Source organism: Callospermophilus lateralis, chromosome 10 (genome assembly GCF_048772815.1).
Source record: "Callospermophilus lateralis isolate mCalLat2 chromosome 10, mCalLat2.hap1, whole genome shotgun sequence".
Taxonomy (NCBI): domain Eukaryota; kingdom Metazoa; phylum Chordata; class Mammalia; order Rodentia; family Sciuridae; genus Callospermophilus; species Callospermophilus lateralis.
Window position 1 is genome coordinate 3559220 of NC_135314.1, and position 20598 is coordinate 3579817.

Below are 20598 nucleotides of genomic sequence, written 5' to 3' on the forward strand. Positions count from 1 at the left end.
ACCCCGGCCCAGCCGCCTGCCCTCGGGGACCGAGGAAGTAGGGTCCGGGCCGCGGCGGCAGGCGCTGGCCCACGCAGGTAGCAGGGTCCGCGCAGCTCAGGGCGCGGGACACCCGCACGGCTCCCCAGCCCCGCCCTCCGGCCCCGCGCCGCGCACCTCCCTCGCTCCGCCCCCCGGCGCCCGGCGGCCAATCCCAGCGCCGCGCACGTGACGAGCGCTGCCTGCGATGACCTCATCCCTGGTGTGGGATGACGTCAAATTCAAGATGGATGGAATCACAGCGGCAGCGGCGGCTGCGGCGCGCGCGAGCCGAGTGTGAGCGGAAGGGGTGCCTGGCGTCTGCCTCGGGGTTGAAGAGCGGTGAGTAACGGTCACGCCCCTCGCCCCGGAGAATCGCGGGGCCCCGTGGGGGGCTACTGCCTCCCCGCAAAGCGCGGCCTTTCCTGACGTAACTCTGAGGTGATTTCTCTCCCCTTTTTCCTCCGCCAGCGGGTTGCGGGCTTCGGGCACTTCTGCGCGTGCGCTGGGCCGCGGCGTTCACTGAGCATGCCCGGGCTCCCACGTAGCCGATTGTGCCTTCACACCGCGCATGCTCCATGCCCGCACCTGGCCTCGCCCTCGCCACCGCGCATGCGCGGCCCCTCGCCGGCCGCCCCCTTGGTCCCCGCCGGGCTGTCGGCGGCCGCGGCCCCGCGGTGGCGGAGCGCGCGCCCCTCACGCGGAGCCGTTGGGACACCCTAAGGGCTGGGCGCGCGCCCCTGTTCTGAGCTGCTCAGGCTTGGCGGGGCGGTGGGAGTGGGTTGCGGTGGTGGGACCCGACACCTGCCACGCCGGGAGCGTGACAGCCCCGGGGCCAGGTTGACCCTTTAGCCCTGCGCCCCCAGCGGACGCCGGCGCCTCGCGACTCCGTCCTGCTCGTCCAGAGACCCCAGGACCTGGTCCGGGGCTTTCCGCGGCTCCCGGGACCCTCGCCTGGCCTTGCTCTGCACCCAGGCAGCGTCCTCCGGAGACGTTCCGTGCCGGTCTGCAGGGTCCGCCCTGGGGCCGCGCACTGCCAGTCCCCAGGTCCCTGGCTGCCGAGCGGCGCTGGAGCGGGCGGACTGGTTGGCTGCCTGCTTGCCGCTGGCAGAGACCTCGTGCTCGAGCTCCCCAGCTCTGCACCTCTGCATCCGAGGGCATCTGTTACAGCATAGTCCAGTGATTGTTCACCAGCATGACCCTGAGTCACGAGTTACCGAGTTTGTGTCATGTTCCTGGCACCTTGAGGGTTAATCCATTTTAGGAAGATTTATCATTGAAAATTATTTTTTAAAAACGATTCCCCCTGAAGGAGTAAATCCCACCTTCACCTCCAAACTTAAAGTCATTAAGTTTGACTTTGCCCCTAAATATTGCTGTTAAAGAGAAAGTTGAAATTTGAGGCATTGGTTTACTTAAAAGTAAGTTTCTGTTTAATTAATTATTCCTTTTGACACCATTTATTGAAAGTATAGAGTACTTTATTCTGTGGAAATAAAAGCTGAAGAAAGTATAAGCCTTCCCCTGAGAAATTTACAGGATTATATAGCAGGGACTATTACACAGATACACTGCTAAGGGAAAACTAAAAATAAGGAATGAGGGACTAAGTTGTTAAAGAAGCCCCTGGTCTAGAAGGAAGTAACTGAGGGGTTGAAGGGCTAGGTTCACAGGTGTCAAGTGATTGGCCAAAAGGATAAAGGAAGGAGAAGAGGTCCCTGGCAGAGGACAGCTCCTGGCCAGCAATGACCAAGCTCTGCAGGAAATGTGTGGGGGACAAGCAGATGTGAGGGTGACCAAGCTCAGCAGGGAATGTGTGGGGGACAAGCAGGTGTGAGGGTTACAGGTGCTGAGCTGGATCTGTTGGTTGGCACCAACAGGCTGGAGTGCAAAAAGTCTGAGCAGACATAAAGATGTGGGAGTCATTGTCCACACAATCTCAGAGAAAGCACTGAAAATGTCTGGTACTGGGCTCTGTAACAAAGGTTGGAGAATTAGAGGTGAGCAAGTCTGGGTCTTGAGCCTTGAGTCCAGTGAGTTCTCTTTCTGTACAGTACACAGATGAAAACAAGAGCTCTTCCTTTCAGAAGTTTCCTGAGGAAATAGATACAAGCAGATCCACTGAAATAGTTGGGGATTATTGCAGAGGGATCTAATATTGTGGTAATTGAAATGACTGATCTGCTGGTTGGGGCAAATTGTGGAAGCTTTATAGAGATAGTAACATTTCAGCTGAATCTTTCTGTAGACAGTAGCCAGGTAAAAGAGAGGCAGGAAAGCTCTTTTTAGGAGCCAGAAACTGGGTATGCAGGTTTGTAGGGTAGATGGTGAGGAGAGTCCAGTAAGGATGCAGATGTGAGTTGAGAGTGTGAAGAATTTGCATGCCAGTCTATAGTTTCAATTTTTCTGCAGAAAGTAACAGAAAATAATATTCCAAAGCAGCTTTACTTAAGGAAAACAAAAAGTATTATTACCTCTCCTGTATTTCATTGGAGTAGAGTTCACAAGAATCAATATATAGTTATTGCTGAGCAGGATAGCATGTCTGGCATTATCAGTTCTATGTTGGAAATTGGCAAGGCAAGTCCATGAGTAAGCACTACACAAATGATCTCCACCATGTAAATGATGAAGGCATTGAAAGGAGGAGTTTGCTTATTGTAAGCCAGAGTTGTCGATGAAAGTGTATTAGTTTGCTTGAGCTGCTGTAATAAAGACTGCAGACCCTGCAGCTTAAACACAGTTAAAATTTTCTCAAAATTACAGAGGTTGGATGACTGAGATCAAGGTGTGTATAGGGCTGGTTTCTCTGTGGCTTGCAGACAGCCTCTAATGCCTGTATCCTTACAGGTTCATTCCTCCATGTGTGTCTGTGTCCTGATCTCTTTAAAGGACACAATTATAGTGGATTAGGGCATATTGTAACTTATTTACTTCTTAAAGACCTCATCTTCAAATATGATTGCTTTCTGAGGTGCCAGGGGTTAGGATTTTAATCTAATTAGGAAACATTGCTTTTATTATTTGTTTCTAACCAAGACAGAGGCTACCTGTGTTCACAGTGGTCCTAGGTCTCAACTAAATTGTGTGTGGCACTTTCTGAGGGTCCACTGCGCCCCTAGGCATTGCACTCATATCACTGTGTTTTTCCATCAGGGTGCTTAGTGCATCAGAAGTTTGTCTTATTTGTTTGTTTTCTTATTTATCATCTAATTTACCTCCCTGGATCGAGGGGGCTCTGTTTATTTTGAGAACCCCTATATTTTAGATACATGCAACCATGCCTGGCACATAAAAGGAGTTTAGTAATAAGCTCAGTTAATAATAGTGATATCTAGTGTATATGTTGTGTGACAGATCAATGCTTGTTTTAGGAAGCTCCATCTAGCAGCAGCATTATAAAGCATGGATTTGGAAGGCATGACAGGAAAAGTGAGTACCACGTGGAAATATATTAGTTAGGGTTCTTTAATAACCAGAACAGAAACTAACAGGCTGACTTGAATTGAAAAAGGAATTTATTGTAAAGATACAAAGTTGCTCTTGGGGTTGAAGGAAAAGCTAAAAAAACAACAACAACAACAACAACAAAAAAAACCCGAAAACCTTGGGCCAGGAAGGTCAAAGCAAACTAATTCCAGGAATTCTGAATCAGGCACTAGTGGGTTGCATTTTCAGGCTCCTGCTGAGGTAAATCAGCTTCATTCATCTGTAGGCTTGTCATTCTTCTCAGGACCCATGTTCTAGGGAGAAAGTTTCTAATTGGCCCTGGCTTTGGGGTGTGTGTCTGCAGCCATCAGACTGTGCTCACGGGACAAGTGTTCTTCCAAAGCAGAAATTAAGCGACTATTCACAGGAGGAGGAGGAATGGCTGCTGGATGGTCAGAACAGACCAACTAACTGCCTGTGACCAGAGGCCACCCTGGTGTGGTGCAGTTAAGACCTGAACTGCACTGGGAAATCATTCTGCTGGTGGTGACGGAGAGTATGTGTGCTTGAATCAAATTCAAAGCCAAGAGAAGAGACAGACATTCTGAAAATGTGATGGAGTGGAGTACAAGGTAGTAACCTGACCCTCTGGAAGGATTGGGTAAGCTAGTCTAGCATTGAAATCTGAGGAGCTTTAGGTGTTTTCTGGATGTCTGCATTGTCAACAAGTGAGTGATAATGAGAATGAACTTCAGTGCCAGCTTCCTGTTACCATAGAATAGTAAAATCAAATGAAGAGAGTTAGGCTAAATCCAGCAGTGAGGGTTTGCATGTGAACTGTGTGTTTTATTCCAAAGTCAGTAGGTGCACTGGGTGTTTGCCTGCGCTACATGCATTTCCTCTCTCTCTGGTATCATAATTAGGATTATTTAAGCAATCTCCAACATTCCAAAGGATCATGGTTCCCAGAATTCCATTTTAAGTCAATGTTTGCAGTGTTAAAAGACATTTTCCTTTAGAACTGTTAGTAAGAGTTCTGGGCTGCCACGATAATTTATAATGCTCCTTAGCTGTGATACCAGCCTGAATTTTAGTCTCTGAAACTTGAAAGAAGGTGGGATTATTTTGATTCTTTTTGATCTCCCTCTCTCGCCCCTCACTTAACCTCCTAGTTTTGTACTTGGTGCCTGGCTATGCTTCATTTTCTTCTGCTTCTGTCCCCAGAATGCTCTGCTTACCTTACGTTTGTCACCTCAAAAATCTTCATTCCTTGCAGCTGTTCTGACATTGGTATAAGGAAGAAAATGATTGCATTAAATTAATTTACTTTTAAGATATGGGTGCCCAGACTTCCTTAGCATTTAGTATTCTGAAGGACTTGGGGATCCAGCAATGAAGGGCTTTGTGGCCATTCTAGGGAACCGGAACTTGAGGCCAGGCAAGCTTTTGAGATCCCTGTGTTTCTGGTGTTTGTGGTAGAAATGTGGAGAATAGAACCTTTGGTGTTACTGTAACTGGCAAGGGAGTATGAGTCCCAGTCCTTCCCTGATGTTTCTGCTAATGACTCATCCACTGTCCTGCCCCCTAGCCACATTAATAGCTTCCTGAAATCCCATTGCTGTTATACTCTTGGAATTCTTTATCACACTGTTGTCTGTTTAACCACAGGAATGTGAGCACCTGGAGAGCCAAAAGCTGGCCAGTTTGCTCACCCCCCATTACCAGCACCTCTGTGACATGCAGTGTGGAGCAGACCCTCAAAACAGGGGGGAGAGGGGAGAAAGATGTGTACTTGTAGATGGGACATGTTCTATAGACCAGGGCTTCATACATGTGTTGCTTTGTTTGTACCTTGCAGAAGTTCCATGTGGTGAAGGTAGTGCTCACCCCGTTTAATAGGAAACTAGATCTCAGAGAGGTCCAAATGGTCTTTAGAAGGTCATCCGCCTAATAGGTGGTGAGTAACTATGGGAAAGGCTTTTCCACAGAACTGTCATGCCTCCCATGAACTGTTGACCATAAAGATGCTCTCATCTTGGACTTTCTAGAAAAAACATAAAATAGAAGTGGTTTAGGGGCTGGGGATATAGCTCAGTTGGTAGAATGCTTGCCTTGCATGCACAAGGCCCTGGGTTCAATCCCCAGTATCCCCACCCACCCAAAATAGAAGTGGTTCAGGCAGAGTTTGGGAAAATATTTGTGGGTGAGGATCCCAAATGGTCAGTGAATCTGGTTTTCTGGGAGGGTTCCTTGCAGCTTTTTTGCTGCTTATAAGCAGCCTTTTCTTCCACCTATCATCCCCTTTTAAGAGCTCCCAGGCTTTCCAGCATGGCTGAAGTGATGGAGCCTACATGTTGAGTTAGTAGAGGTGAGCGGTGGAGAGGGAGTGGGCTGTGGACACCAGAGGCATGCTGCATTTTTATGTGAGATACATGGTCTTTGGTAGGTCAGATTTCCTGATCATTCATAATTAAAACTTTCAGGAGAACTGGAGTCTGGTGTGCCAGCATATTTACTGTTTCTGGATCAGAAAAGTGCATCAAGGAAGAAGTACCCTCAACAACATAGCTGGCCTCTTCTGAGGGCCAAATAGGAGAGAAATGAGTTTTGAGAATTCAGTCTGCACTTCCACCAGCCACAGAGAAGTTTGTTAGATCATCTCATGATGCTCCACGATTTCAGTTTCCCTTTTTGCCTACGTTCTCAATGAAGCATTTTATATTTCACTCAAGTTGTTAAACTCAATAAATAGATAACACCTACTGTGGTTAAAACACAAAAATCCAGAATGTTAATTGTCTAAAAGCAAGGGCCTTAAATGAAGGCGAGGAAGTACCATAAGCTCTCCTGCCCCCTCTCCCCCGCAGCTTCTGTCTTCTTTTCCAGCCTCATAATCTCCTGCCCCACATGTACCCTTCACTCTAGCCAAAAGAATCCATTGCAGCTCCAGGGCTCTGTCTTGTCTCTTGATGTTGCACATGTCTCTTAAAATGCCCTTCACCTTTCCTGCCTGTCTCCTCACCATGTTCCCTGATTCCTTTCCTGACGGTCCTCTCACCTGTTTCCGGTGGCCACAGCCTGTACTGGGTCCCTTCCTCTGCCACCTGCATCCTGGACTGCGTTGATCGGTTGCCTTGTCCTATTGCTATGCAAGACTTAAAACTCCAGAAGGCAAGCTGTGTATGATAGTTGACAACCTCCATGTTTAATAGGATTCTAGCACATTCTGGGTGGATGCCCAGCCACCAGAAACATATACTGTAATGATTAGAACCCATACTCTGGAACCAGACTCCCAGCCCCACTACTGGTAACCATAGGCAAATTTTTTACTTCCAGTGCCTCAGTTTCCCCACTTGCAAATAGGGCCGTGACTATCTAGCTCAGAAGATGATGTGAGAATTAAAAGGAAACTATAGAGACAGTATGGTAGAGTGTTAAGAACTCAGCCTCTGAAGCCTGCTCTGCTGCTGCTTATTTGTGTGGTATTGAGTAAGTTACTTGACCTTATATGCCTCAGTTTCCTTATCTATAAAATGGGAATAATAGTAGTACCTATCTCCTAGAGTTACGTAAACAGTGAATTATTGTATGAAAGGTGTTTACTTTCATGTATGTGGAAGAGTAAGCACACACAAGTATTAGCTATTTTTAAGCATGTAGTGAGGGTTTGAGTGAGTATAATGGAAAATAAATATTGTGATGTTACTCGGTGTGTCAGGAACTTGGACATCCATAGCCCCTTCGTTAGCAGACAGTCTCATTGATGACTCTAAATGGAGGTTACAGTCAAGTGAATAATTTCACACCCCAAATAATTTTCAGGACAGAGAATATTTATTTTATAGCTTAATTCTTACTTTATTATTGTTCCCTAATTCCAAGATGTTTTTGTTCAAAGAAGATAGAAGCCTTTGGTCCAAGAGATTGGAAGTAGTTACTTAGAGCAAAAACAGGGACTATGAAGAAAGGATAAAGAAAGAAATCTTTCTAAACAGTGAACAGCAAGATGAATATTGCTGTCTGGCAGTGGAGTGCATGTGATACATGGAATAGCATCATTTGACTTCAAAGACACAACAGTCTCTGCTGACTTTACATACCTCCTTAACCTGTGCCTGTGGATGCAAGTTCTCTTGGTGTCTTGGTTTGGATTCACCCAAAAGCAAACCTTGATATAAAGGTTTAACATAGAAGTTCATATGGGAAATTATTCCAGAAAGCATAAGAAAGGGATAGAGCCAGCTGTGGTGGCATACACCTATAATCCCAGCTGCTCAGGAGGCTGAGGCAGAAGGATCATGAGTTCAAAGCCAGCCTAGCCTCAGTGATTTAGTGAGGCCCTGTCTCAAAAAGGGGCTGGGAATGTGTCTCAGTGACTCAGTGGTTAAGCACCCCTGGATTAAACCCTTGTCCCAAAAATGAGGGTGGGGATTAGAGAAGGATCTTCAGAAGAGATGTATGGGGGCTGGGTTATAGCTCAGTGGTAGAGTGCTTGCCTCACACTGTGAGGTACTGGGTTTGATCCTCAGCACCACATAAAAAGATAAATAAGATAAATAAAGATATTGTATTTATCTTTTAAAAAAGAGAGATGTATTGATGGACACATTGTCATACACATAAAGTGTATCAGAGCTGAATTCCTTTAAAAAAAAAAATCTGAACTCCTGATTTCTCTGTCAAACCCCATGTCAACTAAGGACATCCTTCTGGCTGTTGTGGCAGAATTCTTAGACACATCCTAACTCCTTCCCTTCTGCATTCCTACAGTCATTCTATTAGCAATCCTAATGGCTTTGCCTTAACCTCCACTGCCACTACCTGGTCCAGGCCACCTGGATCATGGCAGCAGACTCCTCATCAGCTCCAGTTTCCACTTGTGTCCTGTGCTCTGTGGTTTATTCTCCATGCCATAGCCAGGGCTATTATTTTTTGGTTTTTTTGGTAGAGAATAAAAAGTTTGAGAGCTCACTGTTTCTTAGTCCATAGAAAGCCAGCTTCATTCCTCTGGGCTTCAGGTAAGGCAGAATATCATGGCGGAAGAGTGTAGTGGAGGGAAGCAGCTCACATGAAGATCAAGAAGCAGAGGGAAAGACTTTACTCACCATATACAAAATATATACACCAAAGCCATGCCCCGAATGCCCACCTGCTCCAGCCACACCCTACCACCTTCAGCTACCACTCAGTTGATTTCTATCAGGGGATCAATTCACTGATTGGGTTAAGACTCTCCACCCAATCATTTCTCCTCTGAACCTTCTTGCATTGTCTCACATATCAGCTTTTGGAGACACCTCACATCCAAACCATAACATGGCCCCCAAAAGCTCACAATCATCTCACAATGCAAAATACATTTTGTCCATTTCCAAGAGTCACCACAGTCTCTCAGACTCAGGGCAAGCTTGCCTCATGAGCTCCTGTAAAAATCAAAAGCAATTTACAAGTATCCAATATATAAAGGTACAGAGTAAACATTTCCATTCACAAAATTTGGGGCCAAGAAAGGGATAGGACCAAAGCCAGACTGAAATGCAGCTGGGCAAACAAGTCCTATAGCACCACATCCAGCATCTGGGGCATATGGCATCGTGATGTTCTCTCCAAAGGGCTTGTGTAGCTCTGCCCGTGTGACCATGTTGGTTGCAGCCGAAGTGGCCTTTCTGTTGGCTTGTCTCTTCAATACCTGCAGCTTTCCTACAACGATGTCCCACATTACTGGTATTCTTAATCTCGGGGGTCTCCACTACAACTTTGGCTTCCTCCTCAAATCTCCACACATCACTCTCAGAGGCTGCCTGCAGGGACTCAAACCCTGGTGCACTTTTCCAGGCCTCAAAGCCTAACTGAAATTTTGGTGGAAGCTTCCATGACCCCCTAATTCCAGCACCCTGCAAACCTGCAAATCCAGCACCACGTGGTTGATGCCATGGCCTTCTGCCATCTTGAGCAGTAGCCAAGCCTCCAGGGACCCTGGCTGCAGCAGTCTTCTTGTACAAGAATAGAGTAAGTAAGCTACCCAGGCCCTCAGTAAGAGGGCCTGGGTAGCTAACTTACTGAGGGCCTGGGTAGCTGAGCATGTTGAAAAATCTTCCTAGGCCCCCTTGTACAAGAAAGATATTCCACTGGTCTCAAGAGAATTTTTGCTTTTGCTTCCTTGAGTCTGAGATGGATATGATCTTGCCAATTCCTGAGATACTCTTAAGCCATCTTTCTTATCGTTTCTGGGCAAAGCCTTTAGCATTTTAGTGGTGGTAATGTCTTTAACAACTGCAGCTTTCTTGGCACCAGTTTTACTCCCACCTTTCAAGTCCATGTTTTTCAAGTCTTTCTGCTCCACTTTCTGCTATTGATTATCACAATAAATTTGGCTAAAAGCCACCAGCAATATCCATGCCACCACCTAAATGTTATGCAGCCTAGAAATTTCTTTTGCCATATTAAGAAGTCTGTGGCTTTTAAAATCGGCCTCACAGTCTCAGGACACAGGTAAAATGCAGACAACTTCTCAGCCAGAACATAATATGAAGGGCCTCTAGTCCATTTACCAATAGTGTCCTCCTTTTCCTCTTAAACCCTCTTGAGCCCTGTCTTCACTGCCCACGGTCCTATTAGCACGCTGGTCTTCTGAGCTCCCACCATAATCAGCCAGTAAGCTTAAACAACCTAAAGTATTTCCAGCTTGCACTACTAAACATCTCAAATTCCTCCTACCAATTCCAAAAAAGCTTAAAAAAATTCTGAACCACATGGTCAGGTTAGACACAGCAACGACCCCATTCCTGGTACCAATTACCAATTTGTGTTTTATTCAGCTTTTTTTTTTTTTTTTTTTTGCTGCTGTGACTAAAATTGTAGAGGGTAAAAGTTTATTTGAGGGCTCATAGTTTCAGAGATCTCAGTCCATAGAAGGCCGTCTTCATTTCTCAGGGCTTGAGGTGTGATAGAACATCATGGCAGAAGAGTATGGTGGAAGGAAGTGACTCGCAGGATGATCAGAAAGCAGAGAGCAGCTATTACGTTTCTGATTAAAACAATTCAAGCTTTGTCATTTCTTTGCTCAGTCTTCCAATGGGTGTGTGTTTCTCATTGTGAAGTTTCCCCAGCAGCCCACTCAGCCCTGTGCAGTCAGTTTGTCTCCTTCTTGCTTCTGGGATGTCCCCATCCTCGGCTCTCTGGCTCTTTTGCTCCAGCCCTCCCTTACGTTGCTTTCCTCTGCTGTGATGGCTTCTTTCCATATATTCAGGCTTATCCCTCATTCCTCAAGTTTTCTCAGGTGCCATTTTGTTGAATGAGTGAGTGGCATGAGAGGTTTCTGGTACCATTTGTAGTGTGTTGTAGGTGCTAAATAAGTGATAGCAATTATTTGACTCTCAAAATAGCATTGTGCAAGCCGGGCACTGTATCCCTGCGGCTCAGGAGACTGAGACAGGAGAATCTCGAATTCAAAGCCAGCCTCCGCAATGGCAAGGCTCTTAGGAACTCAGTGAGACCCTGTCTCTAAATAGAATACAAAATAGGGCTGGGGATGTGGCTCCTTGAGTGCCCCAGAGTTCAATCCCTGGTACAAAAAAAAAAAAACAAAAAAACATTGTGCAGAAGTAGCTATTTATTGTCCCTATTATTGTCCCTATTTTATAGTGGCAAAAACTGAGAGGTTAGCTAGCTCAAAACAGTGTCAAGCTTTCTTGATTGTCATCCAAGGGAAGGAATGTATTTCACATTTCAGCCTAACACAGGGTTACTACAAATTGCCAGTACAAAGCTGAGTCGATACCTGTGACATTATAAGCTTCTTTTCCTTCTGACCTTTGTAAAAGATGAGGTTTCTTTATACAAATAGTTGTGTGGTTCTTAAAGTGAGGCAGAAAATTAAAATGACTGAAAAGGAAGGGAAGATATCTGTCAAACAGTCACAAGTAGAAGAATGAAGTTTTACCATTGACTATGAAATGACGGCAGCATGGAGGGAAGGGAAATCTGGTACTCTGCCCCAGGACTGGTTTGTGGCCCAGCTGAAGTCATCCATCCTGGAAGCACAGCCTTCCCTCTGAGTCAGCATTGTGCCAAGGAGTGAAAGTAGGAGTGAGAGGTTGTGTGTGGCAACTCACAGACTGCTCTCTGCTGGCACTGCAGAACCTGGGCCTGGGTTGACCAGCCAAGGCTGGCGCCCTGGAGCCAGGAGAGAACCTGTAGAGGTGCTGGGGCTGAGTGCGGTTCATCTGCAGAGTGCTCTCTCCAGAATGATGAGACTGTCACAAAGTTCTTAATTACTTTGGATCCATTCTGATAGTAAAAGTAAATGTCATGAGTGTGTGTGTGTGTGTGTGTGTGTGTGTACACGTGTACTTATTTTATTTTTGGTGGTGCTGGGGATCAAGCCCAAAGCCTTGTGCATGCTGAACAGACACTCTGCCACTGAGCTATATCTCAGTCTCATAACAATATTTCAAAGAGAAAATGACATTATAAAACCAAAGAGATGAAGTGTTATGAAATTCACATGAAGAATCGTGGGGAGCCCAGCATTGCCTCTGTAAGAATGCCTCTCTCTGCGTTGAGAGCACGAGAGAGTTAATCTGGACCCTTTTCTTTGATACTGAATTAAGTACCTATTTATCCTGCAATTCTTGAAAGTGCAGTGCATTAGTTGAGCACTTATTATGTTTTAGATGCTGGCTCCTGTCGTCTTTGCCACCTCCTTCAAGAGGAGGCAGCTTGACTCCTACTTCACAAAAGGCATCCAGCAGATATGCCTGAGGACATTGGCTCACAGGGAGGAGCTGGCACCCAGAGCTCACACTCACCCACCACACTCATCCACTTTTAGATTTGAAGAGAAATCCAGTGTGAAACCTCAGTTCAAATCCCTTAATTAAGTTTAGAATCAGACTAAAGTTTTCTTTTTTTCCTTTTAAAATATTTTTTTTAGTTATAGATGGACACAATATCTTTATCTTATTTATTTATTTATTTATATGTGGTGCTGAGGATTTAACCCAGTGCCTCATAAATGTGAGGCAAGCACTCAATCACTGAGCCACAATCCCAGCCCCAGACTGAAGTTTTCTTGGTGGTACTGTTGAAAATGCTATTTGGTTAGAATAGTATTCAAGAGATTTCAAGGTAATTTGTGTTTATTAAAAAAAAAAAAAAAAAAAAGTTCCTAATCTTTAATGCTTCTAACCTTTGTTAAACACTTTGGTTTACTGCTAATTAGCCCAGATTTTTCTCTTTCCAAATCCTTACCCATTTTAAAAGTCTGACAACACCTGTACTTTGCAACCCATTGGTACTATTCCCATTACATACAATATGCAATAATAAAATTGATTTAAAATTATAGACTTCAAAGGATTTAGTCATTCATCCTTGTTCTCCAAATTAATGAATAAAACAAAGCATCAGCTGAATGAGGATCCTGAGTAATAAACTTTAATTTTCAAGTATCACTTCCATATATACCTACCAAGTTTTAGCAGTCTTTGTGTAAAGTATAGTCTTGAGTTCCTAAAATTCTCCAGTTGTAATGACTGATGATCATTCTCGACCAGGAAACAGTGTTTTATATTTTTACTGTTATTTAAGTAAAGTTATTCAGAAAGCTTCTGTCAGCCCACTCTGCTGAACACTGGCGCCTATGGAAAGACAGCTGGCTCTACCTGCCCTGGTGAGTCTTTAACCACAGTTTTGGAGATAATTCTACTTTCTGTTTTTCAGAGAAGCCCGAGCGATGGAGGGGTTGCTGCACTACATTAACCCAGCGCATGCCATCTCTCTGCTCAGCGCTCTCAACGAAGAGCGCCTCAAGGGGCAGCTGTGTGATGTGCTCCTGATTGTCGGAGACCAGAAGTTCCGAGCTCATAAGAATGTCTTGGCTGCCAGCAGTGAGTACTTTCAGAGTTTATTCACAAATAAGGAAAATGAGTCGCAGACTGTCTTTCAGCTGGACTTCTGCGAACCAGACGCCTTTGACAATGTGCTGAACTACATCTATTCCTCGTCCCTGTTTGTGGAAAAGAGCAGCCTTGCCGCTGTGCAGGAGCTGGGCTACAGCCTGGGGATCTCCTTCCTGACCAACATTGTCTCCAAAGCCCCACAGGCCCCCTTCCCAGCCTGTCCCAGTAGAAAAAGAGTGTCCATAGAGGATGAAGAGACCAGTTCTCAAAAGAGAAGTGTCATCGTGTGTCAGAGTAGAAGTGAAACACAAGGGAAAGCTGCTGGTCAGAATCCACCTGATCTGAGTCATGCTTCCCGGCCCTTACCAAGTATTGCAGCCAAGACCAGTACCAATAAACCAGCTCCGAAGCCAACAGAACCACTGCATAATCTGTCATTAACTGAAAAGAGCTGGCCAAAAGAGAGTAATGCGGGGTTTGCAAAGTCTCTTGAGCATTCTGGGTCTTTGGATGACTCCAGTAAAAGCACCTTGGTGAAGAGGAATGCAGTGCTGCCCTCGAAGCCTCTGCAGGACAGAGACACCGTGGACGATAAGCCAGGGGTGAGTGGTCAGCTTCCCAAGGGAAGAGCTATAGAGCTGGCCTTGACAAGACCACGGCCGCCTGTTTTGTCTCTCCGCAGCTCATCAGAGACTCCCTATCTCTTAAAAGAAAGTAACAAAGGAAGTGGTCAAGGTGAAGATAGGAATTTGTTGTACTACTCCAAGTTAGGCTTAGTAGTCCCGTCCAGTGGGTCTGGTTCTGGAAACCAAAGCATTGACAGAAGTGGCCCACTTGTTAAGAGCCTCCTTAGACGGTCATTGTCAATGGATAGCCAGGTTCCTGTCTACTCACCCTCCATAGATTTGAAATCTTCCCAGGGATCATCTGCAGTGTCCAGTGATGCACCAGGAAATGTGTTTTGTGCTTTATCGCAAAAATCATCTTTAAAAGATTGTAGTGAAAAAACAACCCTGGATGACAGGCCTCAAGTGCTACAACCACATCGCCTCAGGTCCTTCAGTGCTTCTCAGTCCACAGACAGGGAGGGGGCCTCCCCGGTGACTGAGGTGCGCATTAAGACTGAGCCCAGCAGCCCACTGTCAGACCCTTCAGACATCATCCGCGTTACAGTGGGAGATGCAGCAGCAGCCGCAAGAGACCTGCCTCTGAAAACAGAAGATGACCACAAGGACATGAGCAGGCTTCCAGCAAAGAGGAGGTTCCAGGCAGACAGAAGGTCACCCTTCAAGAAGGCAAAGGCAGACGAGCAGGGGCCTCTTGCATCAGAAGATAACTGTGAGGACAGCACAAACCCTCCCCTGGACAGAGATTTCCCAGATTCTGACTTGAACAAAGACGAATTTGGTGAGTTGGAGGGGACAAGACCAAACAAAAAATTTAAATGCAAACATTGCCTTAAGATCTTTAGATCAACAGCAGGTCTTCACCGCCATGTTAACATGTACCATAACCCAGAGAAGCCCTACGCTTGTGACATCTGTCACAAGAGGTTTCACACCAACTTCAAAGTGTGGACACACTGTCAGACCCAACACGGCATAGTGAAGAACCCATCACCAGCCTCTAGTTCCCACGCAGTTTTGGATGAGAAATTCCAAAGAAAGCTGATTGACATAGTGAGAGAGAGGGAGATTAAGAAGGCCCTGATCATTAAGCTGAGGCGCAGCAAGCCTGGCTTTCAGGGACAGAGTAGCTCCCCAGCACAGCAAGTCATCAAGAGGAACTTGCGCTCTCGAGCCAAAGGAGCTTACATTTGTACTTACTGTGGAAAGGCGTACCGTTTTCTCTCTCAGTTTAAGCAGCACATAAAAATGCACCCCGGAGAAAGACCCCTCGGAGTAAATAAAGTTGCTAAGCCAAAAGAGCATGCTCCTCTAGCAAGCGCAGTAGAGAGCAAAGAGGTTTACCCGTGCCGCCTCTGTAATGCTAAGCTCTCTTCTCTTCTAGAGCAAGGCAACCACGAGCGCCTATGCCGGAACGCCACCGTTTGCCCTTACTGCAGCCTCAGGTTCTTCTCGCCCGCGCTGAAGCAGGAGCATGAGGACAGGTGTGAGTATAAGAAGCTAACCTGCCTCGAGTGCATGCGCACCTTCAAGTCCTCCTTCAGCATCTGGCGGCACCAGGTGGAAGTGCACAACCAGAACAGCATGGCCCCCACTGAGAATGTCTCCCCGCCAGCTCTGGAGCACAATGGTGAAGTAACAGCTGCTTCTAGGCCCCAGCCCCAGCCGGAGCCTAATAAGGTAAATCACATCACTACACCAAAAGACGATAATGCGTTCAGTGACTCTTCAGAGCAAGTGAACTTTGACTCAGAGGATTCCTCCTGTCTCCCTGAAGACCTTAGTCTTTCCAAACAACTGAAAATCCAGGTCAAAGAGGAGCCTGTGGAGGAGGCTGAGGAGGAGGTGCCCGAGGCCAGCGCAGCCCCTAAGGAAGCAGGCCCCAGCAAGGAGGCCAGCGTGTGGCCCTGTGAGAAGTGTGGGAAGGTGTTCCCAGCCCACAAGCAGCTGGAGCGGCACCAGGAGCTGCTGTGCTCAGTGAAGCCCTTTATCTGCCACGTGTGCCACAAAGCCTTTCGCACCAATTTCCGGCTCTGGAGTCACTTCCAGTCCCACATGTCTCAGGCCACAGAAGAGACGGCACATAAAGAGGCAGAGGTATGCCCCGTCCCCACAAACTCCCCCTCGCCACCGCCTCTGCCACCACCACCACCCCTGCCTAAGATCCAGCCTCTGGAACCTGACAGCCCCACTAGCCTGCCTGAAAACCCCACCCTGGCCACAGAGAAACTGTTTGCACCCCAGGAGTCGGACACTCTTTTCTACCATGCCCCGCCCCTTTCAGCAATCACATTTAAAAGACAATTTATGTGTAAGCTCTGCCACAGGACATTCAAAACAGCCTTCAGTCTCTGGAGTCACGAACAGACACACAATTGAGAGACCCACACTTACCCGATATGAAATGGGAGGCCCCTCAATTGTGAACTGTCCTAAGAAACAAAATATTTTTTAAAAAATAATAATAAAGGTTGGAAATTGTTATGCTTGAATTTAAGTTTGGGATAAACTGACATTATTTAGAAATGTCCTAACTCAACTTCAGAAATAAACTCTAAAATATTGTGGTTCCAGACCTCACAGCAACAATGGGGTTTGATTTCGTTACTGTTGAAATTGGATTAATCTTGATGGATTGCACAATCCTCATTCCAAGGTGTCAGTATAATCATTTAATTGAGGTTTTTGGTTTTTTACTGATTTGTGATTAGTGGAATGCTGTCAGAGTATTCCTTCTTCTGCTTATTTTAGACACCTGAGTTCTAGTTAAATCTTAGCCATGTTCTTAAGGCCAAAATGTATCAGGAAGAAGTGGAGTTGTTGGCAGTATTGGTTTAGATCTTAGACACCTTAGCAATAAAAAATGATAAACCTCAACTGTAATAAGTTATCCTGGCACTTGATAAAAACAAATATTTGGTATTTTGTGGTCATGTAAGAACTTTCTTTTTCTATGAAAATTGTGAGAAATTTAAATCAGCAATAGTCACACTTAGATTTTTACAGAATAATGAAAACTTGCTCTCTGTCACTTAGTATATCAAATAACGGTCATGCTCCAAGGAAGATCAGAAATGAAAATACAATTTACAGGAGTCCACGCTTTCCAGGAGCTTCAGCTGCAACAGGCGTGTCATAGAGACCTCTGTATCACAGTCTAAATCAGACCTGCGTTGAAAGGACTGTGATGTTTGGTTTCCTCCAATTTATGTTGTCACAGATTGAAAGTCTGAGTATAATTGGAATAAAATGCAAAGCTGACATGGTACTCATTCTGAATTCAACATTAATGTGACAGGTAGGTGGGGACAAGTGTGTAGACAGATCCCACCACTAGGAACCAGTACAGCCACTCTACTATGTTCTGAACCACCACTTCCTTCTAGAGACCTCAGCAGAGGAGGAAGCCCCACCTTGTACTTCAGACGTACTTCCCAGGAACAATGTGTATGATACACTGTTCTCCTGCCTCTCTGTCTCTTATGAAGACTTCTGTTAGGATGAGTTGGAGTTTATAGTGGTTAAAATATCAGTAACAGAACCATCTGCTCTAGGCCACTACTTAATATTCAAACATACGTGTCAAAGCACTTATAAAGGGTCCAAAACTGATTTTTTGCTACTTATTTTGGTAATAGGGTTTGGGCTTTTGTTGTTGTTGTTGTTCTTTTCCTATTTTGTGACAGTTGTAATTAAAAGTCTTTTAGTAAGTGTTATCCAAAGTTCATTCAGGTGTTTCAGAAGGGAAAATTTTTATTTCACTTTTGGGGGGAGGGTTACATATACAAAAGAAATATTACTGAAACCACGAAATCCTTTGTAGCTAGTGATACGGATTAAGACTCCAAGTTTATACCTTTTTTTAACTAGGTATTCTTTCAAATTAGAAAAGTCAACTACAATGACTGAGAAATAGTTTTCAATTTGTGCTCTAATAGAAGAGAACTCCACCTATCAGTCTCATCATCAACATTCCATATCAATAGTGGGGGAGATATTCTTTTTATTGAAACAGTCATTTTTATAAAATACTAATTGACTTTGTATATTATAGAAATTATATATGAAAATTTGCCTTTTATCCTTTCACTTGAAAAAGCTATTAAAAATCCCCAAATATTTTAGTAGTTATTTCTATTTTGTTTTCAAATTTGATGAAGAAAGGAAAATAAAATTAGGTTGCAGTTACTGATTCTTGCCATCTTTATATTTTCTTAAAGAAATCTATGCATTTTACAGATGAAACTAAAGCATATGACCTTTAATGAAAGAGACATCATGGTGGATTATCGCATATGGAATTCTTTCCCTGTGGTCATTCTTACTCTGAGCACTAGCTGCCACTTCAGAAGAAGACAGTTGCCCTGACACCTACATGACTGTTGGCATATCTGTGATAACTCCACAATACAGAATAATCTTGGCATTGCAGATTTAGTGTCCCAGGACTTGAACCTTTATGCTACATTTTTGAAGATTTTTTAAATAATACTGTTAATCAGTAAAAAAATATTTTTGATCTCAACATAGGCTCTGCATATCTGTTAGATTTTAAAAATTAACCAGTGTTTTGTCTTGGTCACATTTTTTTGTCTAGGCAAGAAGTATAAGATTTCAAATAAAAATTTGAACCAAAAAACATTTATAATGCAGTTCTGGATTTTCTATTACTTTTTATAATGTACCTTAAAAGCATTAGGCTGAAAGAGTTTATTTTGGTGGTCAGAAACAACAACAAAAAAAATGCTTCCACTCATGTAACTATTTTAAATGTTAAGAAGTAAAATAATGAAGGACACATTAATCTCTTTATTCAGTAAACAGTTTTTTAAAGAATGTTTATCTCAGCCAGTAGGCAAATATTTGGTGTAATAAATTGGTCTTTCATCGTTGCAACTCCTTTAGATGGTAAAGATATTCTTGTAAATGTTTTTTCTGATTGTAATTAATTTTTGAAAAATGTAGAAAACTCATTTATTCCTTGTAAGTATTCAGGATGCCTGCTTTTTTACGCAGTGTGGAAAGAATGTAAAATGTTTTAATATATTCTTTGTTAATCTGAGAACTTGTTATTGAATCCTTTTATGTGAGGTAAGAAGGGAGTAACATAAAAGTGTTTTTTATCAGAGTAAGCAATGGAGGTAACAAATATTGTGCATTTTATAGTAATATTTCAAGATTAATAGAATATTCATGCTTAAGACTAGTTGGTATGCATTTATAATTTTACCAAAATGTTCAACTAGCAGTAATGGATGTTTTTGGCATTTGTGGGGAGATGTATGTTGTTCCTGTTTCTGTTTGGAATGGGTCATATAGCCTTCTCTCTGTAAAAATTTGTCCAACACTTAATTGGTTATCACCTAAATCCACACAAAGCCCCTATTGGTGCTAATGAGAGTAGCAGCTATGGGGCAAGAATGGAATGTGCCCTTCCCTGGAGTCCAGGTGGCTGTATCTGCCTGGCTGAATAGTCAGGGTGTGGAAGAGACAGAACAGACTTGAAGCTGGCCTTTGTTCCCTCAGATTGGGTTCTTGGGTGCATACACACCTGTGCAACTATAATTCAGAACTACAAAAAGAAAAAAAAATTTAATTTTCTTATATATAAATAATTAGGTGTCACTCCTAACAGATTTCTTGGTAAATTTCATTCAGTTAACTATTGGAATATTACAAGTCATTTTGTCAGTTTCTGATATCTCATTGGTGTTTTTTTAATAAACATTGATTTAAATAATGATAATACACGTTCTTTAATAAGTTCAAACACTGGCTACTAAGCTTTTTAAAGTTTTAGAAATACGTTTTCCTCTTGTGGCTCTAACACTTTAAGAAGTTTGATGTTTGCATGATTTCGAATGGGCTCTTTCAGTGTTTACCGGGGAGTGCTGCAACCTACGACAGGAGGAAACTCAGTGTTTAGATTCTGGAGGAGAAAGAGTGAACATCAGGTATTTCAAAAATTCCTTTCAGAGACAGGCTTTGGGGAACCAAAGCATTTTACTGTAAATCTTTACAATAATTGAATCAGAATTCTTTAGTCATTTGTTTGTACTATCTGAACTTCCATAGTTATTCTTGGTTAATACTAATTCTCAAAAGGTGGATAATTTGTTACTGACAAATACAAAACTGTCTCACAGTTTGCATTGAATATATGCTTATTGTTTAAAGAAAAATGAATGAGTGGTTTTGTAATATGTTTTTGTCGTTAGGCTTTGGAGTAAATCACTTTTTTTTAGGAATAAGCTTTTTTGGACTGAAAATTCATAGTAAAATAGAATATCTAATGTTAATCCATTGCTTACTTGTACCTAATTCTATTGTCTGTTCACTTTGCTTAAATCTTAACTAAGAATGATTGGAGTCAATAAATTTGTACTGTATTTTGCTTTGAGTCATGATTTCATTACGTTTTGCACTCTGATGGTAACAATTAGTAGCATTTGCATTTATGAAAGGAAGGAGAAAGGCCTCCTGTTGGGATAATATGGATGTCCACTTAAGACTTATGGGAGATATTTGGTTTTCCCCAGTTTGTGGTTTCTTGTAGAATCAAGTTTGTATTAAATATATGGTAATTAAAACTAGATAAGCAGCTACCTTGCTTGTCCACC

At 43.8% G+C, this 20598-nt stretch overlaps 1 protein-coding gene and 1 non-coding gene across 3 annotated transcripts; both read left to right on the forward strand.

Moving 5' to 3' along the window:
- Positions 1-268: 268 nt before the first annotated feature.
- On the forward strand, positions 269-20367 carry Zbtb21 (zinc finger and BTB domain containing 21). Of its 2 annotated transcripts, XM_076868447.1 has the most exons (3): positions 269-360; positions 13174-14759; positions 15363-20367. In XM_076868447.1, the coding sequence occupies exons 2-3, from the start codon at positions 13187-13189 to the stop codon at positions 16355-16357; spliced, it is 2568 nt and encodes an 855-aa protein (XP_076724562.1). In that variant the 5' UTR covers positions 269-360; positions 13174-13186; the 3' UTR covers positions 16358-20367. The 2 variants fall into 2 exon arrangements, with proteins under 2 accessions (XP_076724562.1, XP_076724561.1); XM_076868446.1 differs by having other exon boundaries at positions 13174-20367.
- Positions 5528-5600, forward strand: Trnaa-ugc (transfer RNA alanine (anticodon UGC)). The gene has a single exon. It is a non-coding gene; the product is annotated as a tRNA-Ala (tRNA).
- Positions 20368-20598: the final 231 nt, after the last annotated feature.